The sequence below is a fragment of the Egretta garzetta genome, unplaced genomic scaffold, assembly GCF_000687185.1.
Source record: "Egretta garzetta isolate BGI_Z169 unplaced genomic scaffold, ASM68718v1 scaffold234, whole genome shotgun sequence".
Taxonomy (NCBI): Eukaryota; Metazoa; Chordata; class Aves; order Pelecaniformes; family Ardeidae; genus Egretta; species Egretta garzetta.
The window spans coordinates 113,585-130,763 of NW_009259528.1; the positions used below are offsets into that span (position 1 = coordinate 113,585).

The window sequence follows — 17,179 nt, forward strand, 5'->3', positions numbered from 1 at the left end:
GCAGAGGGTGGGATGGAGGGCTGAAAGCCTGCGGTCATGTACCCACTGCACTAAGACTGCTACGATCACCAAAACAATTCACCAGGATTCTCCAAAAAGATGAGGAAAAAGCTGTAACCAAGCTACAGGCAGCATTCCCCTGCCAGCAATGCACTGTCAGAAACAGATGGGGATGCTTATTTATAGCTTCAGGGACTGGATTCGGGTCTGCATTCAGACACTTCAGTGTAGGTGTCTACAGAGCTCCAGTCGATACAGTTTGTGAAACCTTACCAAATAGTATTTGCACTTCCATGGCTACCATCAGAGCTCATACACCCAATTTGAAGGAAAAAGACATAATTTCAAAAGCATCAGGTTATTAGAAAAGTCCCACTGTGTCATCTGAGGGAATTAAAGGACAAACTAATTGTTGGCATTTAACAATTCAACAACTGTCATCCTGTTCACGTAACACTGCTTGTCCCGTTTGCCCTGGCTCACAGTAGCAGGTCTTCCAGTGTTTCTCCAGGGAAGCAGGGGACAAATCCCTGCAGAAAAATGAACATTCAGTCCCAAATAACTCAAATTAAATGCAAAACAGCTTGCTACAGAAATTCTAGCAACAGACTGTATCCTTCTAGTCTGCAGCCAGGGATACCAGAAAGTGCATTTTTTTTCTGCTCTCCACATTTGAGAAATGCTCGATTCTTGTATGGAAACCCTCTTGTGAGAGTTCATATTCTCAGGACAGGTACCTCAGAAAGCCAGTGACAAATGAAAACTGGGCGACCAGTCACAAGTAAAACCAGGGACCAGGCTGAGAAAGCATCCTTTGTTCTATGTCTTCCCACCACTTAAAATGAAAGCTGGACTTCCCAAGCACGCCTCAGACACAGTCTAGTAGGGCTCTACTGGAGAGACAATCCATGTTGCGTAGCCTACAAGTGGAGCAAGCAGGGCTCAACACCCACCAAATCATTCCCTACTAGTCAGCAACTCTAAAGCTACAGGCTTTACAGTATTTTGCTGTGTGAAAACGCGCTTCAACCCCATGCGAAACCTTCTGCCTTTTTTTCCTTTAGTGGCTTGATACTTTACCTGTTTATAATAAGGGACAGAGGCCACTTAACAATGTAGTCAAAGGAAAATGCTTCCAGACCACTGAGAGTGAGCTCCGTGGGATCTGCACTGATAATGGCCTTCTCCTGCTTCGTTTCTATGGCCAGCACTCTCAAGAGCTGTGTAATGAGGTCATGGGGCATCAAGTCGATCTATAAAGGAAGAGCAGGAAAAAAAATGAAGCCACAGGATACTCACAGCTACTGCATAGCAACAGATGTGTGGCAGAAGTATAAATTATCAGAGTCGCTCTCAAGTCATCAGGCCAACCTAGGAAGCAATAGTAAGTGGTACGATCGGGACAGCGCAGCAGCAGACACCAGAGCAGTGTTGCTGTAGTGTTTAACAATCAGCATACAACATACTACTCCACTGATCGCTCTGCCTTGCCCTCGGCGTCTGTAAGGTCTATTCAGATCTCACACTCCCCAGGCACAGCCTCTGCGCTGCTTCACATCTGTAAAATACGCAATCATTAGTAGGCAGGCCTTCTAATCAGGTATTTTCTTCTACTCCAAAGTGAGCACCCAAGCTGAGAACAAGCACGAGACACACACTGCTGTTTTCACCTCATCCTGAGGCCACCCAAAAGCACCTTCTCTGTGTTCAGGCACCAGCAAGAAAATGCAGCCACCTGTCCAGGGTGGGTGCTGCCAGTTGCTAATCTGGATGAAGGAGGACTTAACCCAGAGGTGGTCTACAGAATGACAGCCATCAATTCTCTTTTCCGTCACTGAACATTCGTCAGGCTCTTACAGGCACACGGATCTTCCCAAATCATGGCAGGCCTTCTGCTCAAATTCAATTATCTTCTGCTTACATTCATTCTTACCTTTAAATCGTCCTTGAAGGGATCTGTGTTGGCTGTGCTCATTCGCAGGGCTAATTCAAGCAGAGCCTCTAGCCTCGTAGTTATGATGTCGTCTACAGGCTTCTTAAGTTCCTCTTCTGTGAGATCCATGAAGTGAACAAAAAAGTCCCCCTGATCCATCAGGAAATAGTGTTTTATAGATCTGCTCAAGAAAATGAAGGGACAATTGATTATGTTTTTTAAAGCTAATCCATATTAAACCTAAAGGAACAAAAGCAATTAATTCAGCCAGACTACTGGATTTGATCACAAAATGTTCCTCTTCATACAGAACACACATCCATAAATAACCCGTTTGGAGACTAGTCTTTTATGCATGTCCCCTCCTCCCTTCCAACCTCAGTCAGGATGCTTTTGTGCAGTCAGTTCAGGGCTGCTGCTGTTCTTTTTTTCCTTGAAAAATGCACATTAGAAAAAAAAAAAAAAGCACTACATTGCTGGGCAAAGACTCACAGTGCTATCCTGAACAACCCCCAACCTCCACAGTGTGCAGATCCATCCAAGAGGCAGTTGCCAATTCAGAGCAGAATCTTGGACTCCTCTGAATGAACAAGTATCTGTGCTGATTTTTTAAGTACTCCAGGTACTTGCACTGACTTCTGCTATAGTAGGATGCATAATCTTTAATTTTCACTTGGCACCAGAGAGAGTTAATTGCAGTGGGCCAGGAGCTTGGAAATAGCTCAGAGGAAAGTTTGAGGATTAACTTAGCAACTGGCCAAAGATCACACATGATAACTGCAGTTTTCAGAGCAAAAACAGGACCAGCACCTAAAGCGCAAACCCAGATAAAAACCTGACCTAATGCTGGCAACAATACCACTTCAAGCAGGTGGTTGAACTAGAGACATGCCAATGTTGTTGGTCCCTTCCAACGAACACTTCTGGGATGGCGGAGAGAGAGACACAGTACTCCCACTTAACTGAGAAGCAGTTGTTTGTCACAGGTCCCTGGGGTTTGATCACAACCATCCCACTTCAGCCTTCAAAGCGCACACATGCACTGGAAGCTCAGTAGCTTCCTCCTCAACGACCTGCCCCCCTGCACTCGTGCCCCAGCAGATTACAGGGCAGCTGAAGAATGATCTAGCAAAGACCCTGTTTCAAAGAGGAGGTCACAGACATCAACCCCAGCTAGAGAGGCTGAGCAACACCTTAATCTGAAACTACATTGAGATAGACGGGCCCAACAGAGGACATGTGCTGCCAGAGCTTTGGAAGCCAGTGTCTTTTGAACAGCCCTATTAAGCAATGAAGGCTTGGAGGGATGACAATCATTAGAAAGGCTCGGAAGAATCTCCTTAATGACTGGCAGATTTCAGACAGCTCATGTAACCTTTCAGGAAACAAGCCCTTGTTCTCTGGTCATTTTCGCAGGGCAGGAAGGTACATATCAGTCTCAAAGGAGTGAATCATGGATCTTCAGATCTTCCCACAACCTCGTACCAGAAAATATTAGGAAACTCCTTCCTGGGTGGGAGTGACATGCAGCTGTGGGACAAGTCATGAGAAAGGTGGGGGATGTCCAGCACTGAGGACTGAGCTAGACAAAGCCACAGCTGCCCTGACCTAGTTTTGGCAACAGCCCTCCAAGGAAGTTGGACTAGAGACTCCCAGACATCCATCCCAACCAACATTTCTAGGATTTTATATTTTTCTTTTTTTTTTTTTTCCAGGAAAAAAACCCCCAAATCTTATTTTTTCAGGTCAACCTTTCTAATGGAAATCGAGAGAACACATTAATAATATCCCAAGAAAAGAAAGCTAACTTCAAAAACCTATGTTCACTATCAGAACCAATCTATTTAACATGCATTTAGTAAAATGAATCAAACCTTAGGTGAGCCACCAACTCTTTCTCCTCCATTAGGAAATCCAGAAGAACTTTGCTAGCATAGTTATACGCTTTTTCTATTTGTTCCACATATGCTCGCTCTTTTAAAGTATAGATGACCTCTTTAGCCACAGGGCAGGTAACATCACGTCCACATTCTCGCACAACATTTAAATATTTTCCTAGAAACAAAAAGAAAGAATGACCCATGTTCATATCTGCTGTATCCAACGGGGAACCTTTCAGACCTTCAAGCAGAAGATATACTGTGAATGTGTACACTAAGTTCTCCTGAAAGCTGGAGAGGATTTGGATACTTTTCAAAAGACAATGCAGAATTTTAAATTAGGCACCTAGTATCAAGCTTAAGGAGAGATTTAGAAATGGTTTTGCTTCCCATTGGTGGCAAAACATCACTGCAGATAGCCAGAAACTTTGAAGATCTGGTGCTGCACTTCAGAAGTAGCTTTATGGGGTTTTGTACTTATGGAAGAGAACAATGGTAGCCATGAGGTTGCACGCTTCATTTAAACACCCAAATTAAAACTCAGCATGTTCAAACCGCAGCTGCCTAGCTCCATCTAGCTAGCTGCTAGAAAACTGTACCCACGAAACAGAGCAGCAAGACAGACAGCTCCCCTTGCTGCTGGGCTCCTTCCCATGTGTTGTTTTAATTACAGGATTTCGGGTTCTTTTTAAATCTGATTCTTCTATTCCTCTGAGAAGTTCATCTGGACAATGCCACAAACCAGCAAAGTGTGATGACATTTACTTTACTCTATACAAAGAATGGTAATGCTTGTCTCAAGATTCCTCTTACATCAGAAGCGTATCTTTACCTACCTGTGCTTAGTATTTTGTCAGCCATTTTCTGCAAGAATGAGGGTATTTGTTGCTGAACAACAGTGTATCTTTGATCCCAGTACTTGTCATTATAGTCCTCCTGGATCTTCTCCTTCTGCAGCTCATGTTCCTCCACCATGAACTCACTGAACAGTTAAAGCAGATGTTTAGAAGCAGATTACTTTTTTTGACCTGTAAACTGGTAATATGATCTATCACAAATAAGGTCTCATGAAAATACATTCCTGTCAAGAACTGAAATTAGTCTGTACTTGTAGTAAGAGGAGAAGCGTTATGCAGAGTGTTTCTGCTAATCTGCAACCAGTTATGACAGAAACAGAATTCTACAGCATTCACAAACCAACTCTAAACATTATCTGGTTGTCAGTACATAGGTGAGGAAGCTGGCCTTTGTCTACTTTCCCATCATCAGGAAGGCATTAATTTCAGCTATTTCAACTGGAGTTTTGCCCCCCTTAGGATTCTGAAAACATGGAAAACAGAAATGCTGCATACACAACTAAACACAAAGAAATGCTTCAAATGATTCTACGAAAGACAAGAAACTTCAGAGAGTGTTGTTAGCTCGTATCAGATCAGCATATTAGTGCACTACATTTAACATAGATTCACTGAGTTATCGCACTCATGCCCCGTGAGAAGAGGGCTCACCCCTGTTGTGAAGAGGATGAGGATGCAAGAGGAGAATACTGAAAGGGGTGCAGGTATGGTAAGGTGGAATTTGAGTGGACCGAATACTTGAACTGTTGTGCTATTGACTTTTGCATGTTATTTCCTTGAATTTGGAAAAATGAAGCAGGTGAGAGTGTCTCTGACTGTATAACCACTGAATCAAATAAGAAATGTAGTTAAACACGCCCCAGCAGCTCCCCTTCCTTGCAATGCTGCCTTGTCTACCTAGTGCTGCCAGGTCCAGGTCCTAAGGCTACGGCAGACTCTATAGAACAGAGGGATGGGTGCACTAAAAAAGTAGAAGCCACAGACTTTAATAGTATTTCTTAACTACTGCATTTAATTTTCATTCCCTAACTGTTCTTTACCTGTATGGATCATTAATGATGCCTCGATATATCCACTTTTCCAGAATTTCAAAATAAGGAACGCTGGCGGCCTTGGTTAAATAGAGGCACAGCTCCTGGGCCTGGCTGTCCCCCGTGTAATTGAAAGTCTTGTCATGGAGCAAGCTCAGGGTTGATCCTCCCATGCACTCACCTTTATCCACAGAAGTAGCTAAAATTAAAAAATACAGATACATAAGACACAAAGCTGACACAGATTAATTGCACAAGCTATGCTGTTAACCGTAATGAAGTTAGCAGTTGATTAGCTGACCACCCCAAGTCACAGATCTCCCTGTCAGCCATAGACCCCTCCTGTGACGATGCAAGGCCATTCCACCACACAACCAAAAGCTTACGTCCTGAAATGTCCTGAAACAAAACCCCAAATGACTCACAATCTAAAAAAGGCAATAACCAAACCCAACCCTCCAGAGGAGAACTGAACTCAGCTAGACACAACGTACATGATGGCTTAGAGTCCAAAAGCCTCCTACACCGAGGGGACCATGTATAGAGACCCACTTTCCAGGTGGTAATGGAAGAAACCACACACTACAGTGGCTTGCTTGAGAAACCTCTGATCTCAAAAGCACTTCTGTGCTCAACTTGAACACTGAGGTAGCCATGCATATAGCTCAAACACCAGGATTTAAGTAGGTTGATAGTGAAATTCGTACTTTGCCATTGCAAAAGGGATGTGGGGACAGAGGAATACAGTACTGCCGTGAGTTTCGGATTGAAATAAACCTTAACGTAGTCAGCTAACTGCTGTGTTTCAAAAATCTGAAAACTTCTGGAAACATGAACACCAAGAGGGATCATCCAATTCCAGATTGTAAATAGAACGGATATTTACGTCCAGGTAAATTCTCTGGGCTGAGTAGAGAGAAATGGACAAGTATTCTCATGCTGAAGAGTTTAACCAAAATTACTGAGGTAACTGCATCTGTGATCAACAACCTCATGCAGGGGCACAGGCTGGGCCTTGGCTGCCTGAGTAGCAGCACTGCAGGGGGTCAGGGGTTCCTGGTGGGCAGCCAGCTGATCACGGGTCAGCAGCGGGTCCTTGCAGCAATGAACGCCAACTGCACCCAGGGCTGCACTGCCAGTGATTATTGCCCTCTGCCTAGCACTGGTGAGGCCACACCTGGAACACTCCATTCAGCGTGGGGTCCCTAGCATGAATGACAAAATGAAGAGTCCAGCAGAGGTTAGTAAGATGGTGGGAGGCTAGCACCATGGGCATACAAGGAGAGCCTCAGGGAGCTGGGCTTGTTAGCAGAGAGAAAAGAAAAGGGTTGTTGAACATTCCTTCACTATCCAACGGGTGGTTCTAGAGGAGCTGGCATGAGACTCCTCTTGGAGGAGCGCAGTGACAGTATCAAAAGGGCAAAAGTTACAAGAAGGGAAATTCCAGTTGGAGATACAGAAAGAAACGTTCACAAAAAGGGTGGTGAAGTCATGGAAAAGGGCCCAGAATGGTGGGGGATCACCATCGCTGGGGATTGTCCAGACTTGCCTGGACATGGCCCTGAGCAACCTGCTGTAGCTGTGAGCAAGGGGCTGGACTAGAAACTTCCAGGGATTCCTTCTGATTGAATCAGTTTGGGGTTATACATCCACACACAGTGGAGAGGCATTTGGAAAGAAGCTGAGTAGAGACAGCAGTGGTGTAAAGCATGGGTTGTGGAGGTAAAAGGCACGGACTTGCCTCATGACAGCTCGGAAAGGCAGATTCAGACCTGGAGTCCACTGCTCTCAAAAAAGAGCAGTACTCTGACAAGTACAACTCCCCTTGAATTTCTTCTTTAATAAAACACAAAATTACAATGACACATGCCCTGCCTGCATTGCTACTCCGTGCAGTTTTCAGAAGCCACTGTCACGCACCTGTCAAAATGTAATAACTCTATTTTTGAAACTTACCGAGTGAAGCAAGAATCTCCAGGGTCCTCATTGTGGGCTGGATATAAAACCAGAGTTTCTGCAGTGACAGAAGTCCCTGTCTCTGAAGATGTTCCAGCTGGGTAATTAGTATCATGTATTCCTTGATTAGAGTCCGCATAGCAGCAGCCAGAGCATGATTTACCTGTCCATACTCAAAGGAAGACTTCTCCTCTATAAACCTGTAAAAAGCAAAATGGAAACTCTTTCAGGCAAGGCGACTTCTATCACTTTCAGGAATTTTATCTTCAGGGCACTGTACAAGCACACGAGTAGATCATGTGTTGCAAAGCACACCACTCTTCAGCTGGAGTTACAGGTTCCACATTTGCTCTGTGTCCCCATGCCTATTTCCCATTGCCACATTTCCTAGTACGAAAAGCTGTGGGCAACAGATTAGAGGACAGGAAAAAAATCTCAAAAGGAGGCAACATGCAGTCAGACATGTGAGGAAAGCACTGTTGCTAGCTTCTGACACCACATGCCCCAGCAGAGATTCATTTGACCAGACTGAGGTGGCTCCGTACATGTTAGTGCAGAGAGACAGATGCTTCTGAACACAAGTCACATCATCTGGAAGGAGACATGTAAAAGAGATTGGATGAATCACATCCTAAAAATGCTTCTTTCTCTTTGCTGATCTCCTAGGGACTTTGAATCAAACGCAGACATCTACATACCAAACATCTGCTGTTAGCGAGGTGTAACTTAGATACTAAGACCTTTCAACGATTACTTAAAGTAGCTACCAGAAACTAGGCAGCAATAGGTTTTCCTGCTCAGAAGCACATAATGGTTATCTCAGTCTTGGATGCCCAGAGGAGAGCAAAAGGCAGGAAATACGGAGAAATTCATAGCAGTGGGAAGAGAGAAGTCAGAACAAGCAAGCATATCCTATTTGCACTTTGCCTGAATGTACCAAGACCAAGCTTGGACAAAGTGAAGGTGAGGCGAGCGAAAAAATGAACTGGTAGCACACAGGAGAAACCCAGAAAAAAGAAATGTAGCTAAAAACAACTGAAAGAAATTGTCATTCATATTTTATAACCCCATAGGTCTAAATTAATTTTGGAAGTTAACATCTGTATAATAACGGGTTCTCTACAGCCTGACAAAAGGCAGCTTGGTACCTGGTGACAGCAGAGTAACTTGCTGCTACAGGAAGAATCCTGGTCACCAGCTCTTTGATGGACAAGTCCAAGTTTGGATCGACTGAAAACGCTCGGTTCTGCCTGCCTACGAGAGGCTGCGCTGTGATGTATCTTCCATCCACACCAATCAGAACGTAGAGCAAGTCCTCCACAATCATGGATTCTTGGGAGGCTAATGGCAAGGTACCTGTTTTCAAAGAGAAGACAAAAAAAGGACACAATCAGAAGATGCCATAGTACTACCTGATCGTCCATTCATGTAATTTCAGTCTCATACTTTAAGCTTGAAAGGAGGACATACTAGCATTCAAAGAGAACAAAGGAAGATCACAGAAAGCTGAATCAAGATACAGAGAAACAAAACTGAGTTAGGGTCAAGCCAAAATCATCTACTTTGCTTTCCAGGAAAACAGAATCCTTTGCTTATTTATACCCAAAGCAAACCAAATAGACAGGGCTGTACATCTGACATGTGTGGCCAAGAGAGAATCACCCACAGCTTGTGCTGCTGATCCTTCCAGCCAAAATGGCTCGGTTACACTGAACCTGAGGAGCTCCAATCTTGTCAACAACTCCCTCTACCTCCCCTCCACTGGAATATTCAAATATCAAGAAAACAGTTCAAATACAGACACAAAGAAATGTGAGCCCAGCAAACGCTGCAGGTGACCTGCAGACTGTAGGGTCTCTGAATGGTGTGGTCAACTACAAACCAGCTGTAAAGAAGCACAAAGGACTCAACCTGAAATATAATCAAGTGCATCAGAAGATCAGCAAACAGAGTTGGTACCGCACTAACTACAGCAAAGCTTGTCTCATGAAACAAGGCAACGACCCCTCTCCATGTGTAGGACTGTATGTGAGAGAACAACTGGTTCTGAGCTTGCTAGGAACACATCCTCAACAGCACATGCTAAAAGGCCCCAGTAGAAATGCACTGGTGGACAAGCTATTTAAGAGCACCTCCAAGAATGAGCCTACTCTTCTCATGTCCCCCTTAGACACAACCCAAATCCACATCAGGAAGAAGCTACAGGTTTCTTGTAGGAGCCTCCGCAGCTCTGGGGAATGGAAACATATGAGTCTCTAACACAGCTGTCTTCCAAAAAAAGTTCTAAAATCTGATTTATGAATAAGAAACTATACATAGTTCAGCCTAAAGCCAGAACACAACGGGGAGAGATTAGTCCCCTGCTGCTCCATCGATGAGACAGCAAATCAGTGGGGCTGTAATAGTCTTATCAGAGAGGATATTGAGCTGGGTGGATTGAGGAATACCTTGTCAGGTACGACTACAGATCTTTCAGCTGAGAATACATATGTGACACTCCTGCAGTAGGACTTTATGGAGGCTGTGACTCAAGAGAGAAAAAGGACTGGGAAACTCAAACCAGATTAGCTCCCATGGATCAACAGCGGGGCTGGAATCCAGCACAGGAGAAACACTGTGACACAAATAAGTAGTGGGTTTTTTTTTTCCTGAACCCTGCTCTTCATCTGCAGAGTGCAAGGAGCCAAGTTCTGCTTTCATCCTGAGTGTCATGGAACCTGAACGGCAGTTTTGAACAAGTACAAAACACAAAAAGTTAATGCAATTTTCCCGGCATGTCACATACCTATAGGTACCGTTGTGTCAGTGCTTAAACTGGTGCCAATTAAGAAATCGCCAATAAGTGCAGGTCTCTCGTACACCCAGGATGGAAATACTGGAATGGGCTGACCAGAATTCTTCTTGTTCTGCTTATCTCGGAGGACTTTTCGTGTAAGCTCAAGAGGCTGTTGGAAAAAGAGAGAGAAAGGAGAAAGAGAGATCTTCAGAGGTCCAAGAAATTTTGAATTTTAAGCAGAAATTTACTGTAAACTGATAACTCGAGAACAGAAAGTAGAATAGCTGATGTGTCAGTAGCACGGTGTAGGATTTGGTCTCCCAATACCATCTAGTCTATCGGTTATCAGTGCTGCGGAGGTGATTTTTTTTATACAGTTGGCCTTCTTTTTATTGGAGGGTACATCAAATAACACCTTTCTGCACCCCTCCCCACCAGCCTGGGTGCTAGGGCACACGTAGGGGAGCAGAATGGGGACATGCACAACCACCAGGCAGCTTACTAGTTTGCAAAGTGCACTGCATGAAAGGCAGCAAACTCCAGAAGCAGTAAGCAGTAACATCTTCTTCAAGGGGTACTTGCAGGTAGGCTAACGAACACCTCTGCACTCGGTTTCTGTACATGTGTCTCAGGGACATGAATCACAGTCTCTCTGCAACTCAGAATTTAGATCATTGTCACTGCAGGCTTCAATGACAGCCTGGATAAAACTCCCAGGACTGAAAATGTGGCCCTCAGGTGTTAGCCTAGCACTTAAAAGCCCACAGGATAGGGTAGCAGTTTGCCACTGTCATGCTGATGAAGCTGCATCTGGCATCTTAGGCAACAGTGCCCACATCCATCAAGGCAAAGAAAGAGCTCATCTTCGTGCTCAGTGAATGCCAACCGCGCCAAAGGGCTCCCTGTGCTACAGCCCTGGTGCCAGGGAAGATGGGCAGCAATGGACCTGGAGCACACGACCAAGGAGGTGTGGTGGAGGCGGCTGGGCTCTGCTGGGCCAGGCCAGCAGCAGGTCTAAGAGCAGCCTGCAACTACAGGAAGGACAAGAACCAAGAAGATGGGTGAAGCCAAGCTCCTCTCAGCACTGGCAGAAGGTTCAGGCAGCCACGGACACAAGCTGCCTCTTGGGACATTGAGATCACACAGAAAGAGATACTTCGTCCTGCAGATGGGGAGCAGCCATGGGGGGTGAGCAGGGAGGCGGGGTATCTCCCTCCTGGGGGGCTGCAGGACTCAGATGGACAAAACGACAGCTGCCCTGATCCAGTGCGGGTGACAGTCCTGCTGTGAGACAACTCCAGCAGTTCCTCCCACCAGCGCCGCAACAAATCTGTGGGAACACTGGCAGCTATCCTCTGTGCCTGGCAAATGAAGATGGTGCCATGAGGATCACAGAGTTGCTCAAGCGAGACCCTCGCATCCATTAATACGGTATGAAGGATCACTCCAGGGCTTGTGCCAGTGCACAACCTGGCTTCTAGAAGAGAGACGGAGATGGCAGGTGCTGAAGAAATAAATCAATTGCAATTATTATGACTACTTGACAATCCTCTTGGGAAGTGGCTCTAGCAGAAACTCTGGGTCAAGAGATTTCAGCCCTGCTGACTCAGCAGCCCCAAGCACCTGCCTGTTTAGGGCCTTTTATCAGAGTTTCAGCTCCAAGTCTGAAGAAGATATAAAAGAAGCAGCAGGGATAATTGGCTCGCACTGCCATTTCAATTCCTTTGGTTGTGAACTGCACATCCAAGAGAACACCATTTACTCTTCTTTCCTCTTTCAGCAAGCCTGCACATAAACCCTGTTAAAAAGATCAGTTATCTTACTGGAAATTCATCTTCCCTTCATGACCTAAATCAACAACTTGACTCAGATCATCTGTGAAGGATCTGGATGAGTCAGGCAAACAGTCTGCACAGACATGCATTTCACAGTGGAACAAGGCTGGTTTCGTCACTGCCTGACAGGGGCAGGGGATTGTTTAGGTCTCTGTTTAGGATCTGAACTCTCCATCATCACATGCATGTACAGCCCTTCAAGCTGAGAGACCCGTTGGGTGTCCCAAAATACTGAACATGGAGGGTCCATTCCTCTAGCCCATCAATGGCCTGCAGTGATCTGACCACCACAGCAAACGCCCCACTTGGTGTCAGGTGCATCATCTACTGTCATCATCTTCACCAGGGACAGGAGGGTGTTCCCTGGAAGGTGTTAGCTCTGCTCCGCCACTGCCACAGAAAGGTCTTCACAAACTGAAGAGTGACCGCACATCTGCTGAGGAGCCAGCACGGGCAATAAACCGCGTACAGCCACAGCTAGAGAGCTCAACAGCAAAGGCTGGTAGGATGCATCGTGAACGTGAACGCTGCCGTGTGACCAAGACAGGGCCAGCAGTGCCGCAGAGCGAGCAGCTGAGCGAAGCACGCACTGCACCAATGCAGACAGACCCCATGTGCTAATGAGACATAGATATGCCTCCACTGAGCGAGGGCGCAGGGTTGCCACAACAGAGTCTGCAGACGGAGAAGACCCCAGCGTATGATTTCTGAGCGTTCACAAGCAGGCTGGCATCCTCAGAAACAGTCACACGCAGAGGCTGGAGCCTCGTCCCGTTAGATTTTATTGACCAGTCATCAGAAGGCAGAACAGAAACAAACCTCTGGGACACAGGCAAGCTGCGAAATTTAAATGGAAGAATTTGCACATATTGTCCAGTTGTTCACTCATTATGACCTCGGAGCGTCTCTTCTTCTTCCTCTTCTCCCCACTTGCCACTCTTTCACCTCTGTCCAAATAACTGCCCGTACACAGTTGCTCCTGTGCCTTCTGCAGCCAAAACGCCCTTATCTTGACCCACAAGCTTTTTGTTGTATTTTTCTCCCCCTGTGCTGTTGAGCAGGGGGAGTGATAGAGTGGCTAGCCAAAGTCAGCCCATCACAGTATATTTAGTTATACAAATTATTATAGGAAATAGAAGTGGGGATTTAAGTAACAATTGCCCTTTTGCACTTCCTACTCTCGGCCTACTGATAACGAAATGCTTGCTTAACTGTTTTCTAAGCCTGTGTCTTGCAACGATACAGTTTACTTTACAGCAGGTTTTTTTCCTCCTTTTTGTCTCTGTGAACACTTTGCAGGATGTATTTCAGGAGCTCAAATAGCTAAGCAGAAGGAACGGCTGTGTCCACTTGGGGAATGATTATGTGAGGCACTGTACCCACATTATCTGAGCGAGCAAGGATGGGGACACACCACAGTGGCTGCTGAGCTCCCGAGCAAGCACTGCCACAGGCAGAAAAGGAAACATCAGCACAGCTTAAAGCGGTCCTTTGAAATAGGAAAGTGAAATTACATTAACTCCCACCAGTTAGAACTGTTGTGGCCTAAGCTTGACTTACCTTAACTGACTTAAAATACAAAAAGGCGACTTTTATTAAGAACAGCGCAAAGATTTAATATAGTCTGACAAATAAATTTGGAGAGATAATTTAGATTACCTGCACAGATTGAAACATTTATAATTCCACTAGATGATGCAAGTTAAGAGCACAGCTGTACACGTGAGCAAAGGGAAAGATTTTTGTACCCAAACTTGGGAAGAGACAGTACCTGTGGCACACTGGAGTTGGCTGTGACACTGCCCAGCTGCTTGCGTAGCTCCTCGAGCTCCTGCAGAGATATCTTGGAAGTAGACGAAGGAATGGAAAAATTTGTGCTGCTACTGGTTGCTGCATTTGCTGCAAGTTCTGCCCTTTCTTTAGCATTTTGTTGCAAATATTGGAGTGTCTGTACATACACAAAAAAAGAAAAGATTTTGTGAACACTGCCAGCACACATGAAAGCAAAAAACATATGACCGTAAGAGGGTTGTGCCGAATCAGACCACAGGTCTTTCTCTCCTAGTTTCCCATGTCTTAGTGGTTTATATCAAGAGGAGTGTAATTCTCAGTAGTACTTTAAAAATTAAGAAACTGTTAGAACTGGTTATCCGTTGATTTAAAAACATTTCGCTGAACACTGTCATCAGAAAGCGTGTTGTACTTAAAATCACGGCACTGTTGCTACTGTTGAATACTTAGAACACACCCGGTTCTAAAGGAGAAACAAACCTCTTTGTCTTCTGTGAGTTTTGACAGTAGATAAACTAAAGAGTCGAGATGCCGTGTATTTTTAGACTTCAGCTCATCGTACTTCTTTAAAAAATCTTCAGGAGTTCGAGAAAACTCTGCTATTTTTACCTGTAAAACATCACATTAGTATTAAATGTATAATGTATATCACTATCACAGCGTTCAAGAGAGGAGCATTGTGCAAAGATAGAGACAAGGTGCAGGCTTTGGCTGCCACCAAAGTACTTCAGGGTTTCGGACTGAAAGCTTCAGCATTGGTCTCCTACTAATAATTATGCTGGAGGAGGGCGGGGGTCCGGGCACTTCAGGTAATGGAGGAGGGACTGCAGGATAGAAAAGATGAAGGTAAGCACAAGATCTGTAGCAGGGCTCTCTTTGCACATGCTCAGTCTGAAGCAACAGAACTTTGTATCAGCAGGTTTATTAAGGGATCTGGCACTGATGAAGCTGCTCCTGGACACTGGGTCCACTTTGGTGGCCCCACTAACAAGAGAGACATCAATAAACTGGACTGAGCCCCGTGCAGAGCCATGGAGATGGTGGGGCGCACTGCCCATTGCCCAAAGGTGTTACAGACCCTGCCCTGAGGGGCACAGCAAAAGCACCACAGCTACTGCCACCAATTGTGACACGGAAAATCCCAACTGGCCCTAGGGAAACAGTCCCTTCTGGAGAGAGGGGTGACCCTGGGACACAGCCAGAGGGGTGAAGGAATCCTCCGGAGATCTTCAAAGCGCAGATAAGCAGTCTGCTGTAGCTGTGATGTTGGCCCTGCTGTGAGCAAGGGGTGGACTGCAGGTCGCCAGCTGTGCCTCCTACTTAAATCTTTCTACAAGTCTACGAACTGTAGCCATCAGCGTAAATGATACGCAAGTCTGGAATTAAAGAAAGCATGCAGTTCAGGCTACAAAGGTCTGAACTTTCAGAGTTAGCAATTTTCTAGCATTTATATAGCTTGACTGATGGATTGCTTTTAAAAGTGACAATGAAAACCGGTATTATGGACACAGAAGTATGCCTGGTCATGAGAGTGCCAGGCTTTAATCCCTAATACCTGGGTGATATTCAGGAAAAAAGTCAGGTATTGTTCATACAATTGCATTTCATACACCTAATATTTGTCATTTGTTTTATTCCTCCAGAGGACAACCCCACTAATTAAAATTTGAAACAACCATCACAGGCACAAAATAAGCTCCTCCTCTGAACTTCCCCCACCCCAGTTCTAACAATCCTTCTTGTGTTCCTTTACCAGTCTCTCCAAGATGCAAGGATTTTACCTTTTTCCTGATATAATTTTTCTACTTCATACCCTAGATCAAGATTCCACATAAAATTTCCCATTTTTTTACCACTGCCAACATGTTTTCACCGTCACTCTAAGAAAAACTTGGGACAGCCATGACCCCCCCCTCCCGACACGTGTCCAGCCCCACACCCACAGAAGTTATCTTAAAGAACAGCAGAGTAGAGAAAAGGCAGCTCACATCACTGGCCAAGAGAAATCGTGCTGAGGAACGTTTATCTTGAATTCCTCCTTAGGAAGGACAGTGCTCTCAGAGCCGATGGCACCTCTATCAACAATTGCAAAGGAAGCAACGCCTCCTCAGGAGTTCTGCCGGCCCCGCTGTGAGCTCCAAAACACTCTCAGCTGTGATTACAGCACACTGATGCTTACCTTTGCGCTGTGTGCAGAGACAGTTGTGGTAACGTAAGGCGTTCGATTCTTCTGCAGAAGATCAATGTAGACTTCGGCTCCTTCCCCACCGTGAACACGCAGCAGGCTGAGCAACTCATTGACATCGTGGTGAATGCGGAACTCGCTCATACTCCCACCTGAGGGTATGAGGTCCAGGGGACACAGAAACACAGGCAGTCAGTTATTATTTCACTGCTGCAAATGAAAACATACCCGCACAAACACCACTTCCTGACTACATTATGAGCCTGCAGGGTACGCCAGGATGTTTGACTGGAACGAAGAAATACACGTAAGGGGAGGAAGCAAGGAAAACAGAGATACTAGTTATTGTGCCTGATTTAACTATACTGGTACAAACCCCACCTTAAGCATAGGTGAGCCAGCAGAGGATTTTTCAATCTCAAAACCACACCGGCAGTGGAAGAGTTACTGAGTCATCATAAGAAGTGCTTGTTTGTGTACTGACAGGCTGCAGGTACAGCTGAAATTGCTGGCTTGAGCAGCCCGCCCGCGCTGCCGCTTCTGAAGTTACTCAAAAGCAGTTTTTCCAAGCTTGGGGTTCTTTATAGTCTAATGCCCATTTTATTAACAGACAAGCACCAAATTCTGCAAAGTTACTTAAATGATGGCCACAGAGGTAAGAGCCCGATTGAGGCATCACACAGGTACAGAGTTTAATGTCTGTACAGATGCAGAATATCAAGCATGTGGACACGCCTTCGGCTTGCCAAAACCACTGAATCTGTGGATCTCCGCAAGCCTCGGTCCAAGTCTCCACCCAGAACTGAGTCAAGCCGGGGCAGGCTGTGCAGGGCCTTGGCCGGCCCAAGCTCAGTGCCTCCACCCCCAGAACCCAGACGGGACCCGCCCTGCGCGGAGGAGCACGGCGAGAGCCCCAGAGGCACCAGCACGGGAAA

The 17,179-nt window shown here is 45.6% G+C and overlaps 1 protein-coding gene across 4 annotated transcripts in view; it reads right to left on the minus strand.

Annotated features, from left to right (window-relative positions):
• The window catches only part of TUBGCP2 (tubulin gamma complex associated protein 2), a 37,426-nt gene extending 20,276 nt beyond the window's left edge, over positions 1-17,150 (minus strand). For 3 of the 4 annotated variants that reach the window (XR_004841836.1, XR_004841837.1, XM_035893076.1), the window contains exons 1-11: positions 16,239-17,150; positions 14,540-14,668; positions 14,040-14,216; positions 10,443-10,602; positions 8,806-9,013; positions 7,658-7,857; positions 5,711-5,900; positions 4,650-4,795; positions 3,808-3,988; positions 1,934-2,114; positions 1,081-1,253 (exon numbers count right to left, since the gene is read on the minus strand). Coding sequence is in view for 2 of the 4 variants with exons in the window: in XM_035893076.1 (XP_035748969.1) it covers positions 1,081-1,253; positions 1,934-2,114; positions 3,808-3,988; positions 4,650-4,795; positions 5,711-5,900; positions 7,658-7,857; positions 8,806-9,013; positions 10,443-10,602; positions 14,040-14,216; positions 14,540-14,668; positions 16,239-16,388 (1,895 nt within the window). In the remaining 2 variants the exon portion in view is untranslated. The remainder of the gene's footprint in view (positions 1-1,080; positions 1,254-1,933; positions 2,115-3,807; positions 3,989-4,649; positions 4,796-5,710; positions 5,901-7,657; positions 7,858-8,805; positions 9,014-10,442; positions 10,603-14,039; positions 14,217-14,539; positions 14,669-16,238) is intronic. The other variant, XM_009637534.2, reaches the window with a different exon arrangement.
• Positions 17,151-17,179: the final 29 nt, after the last annotated feature.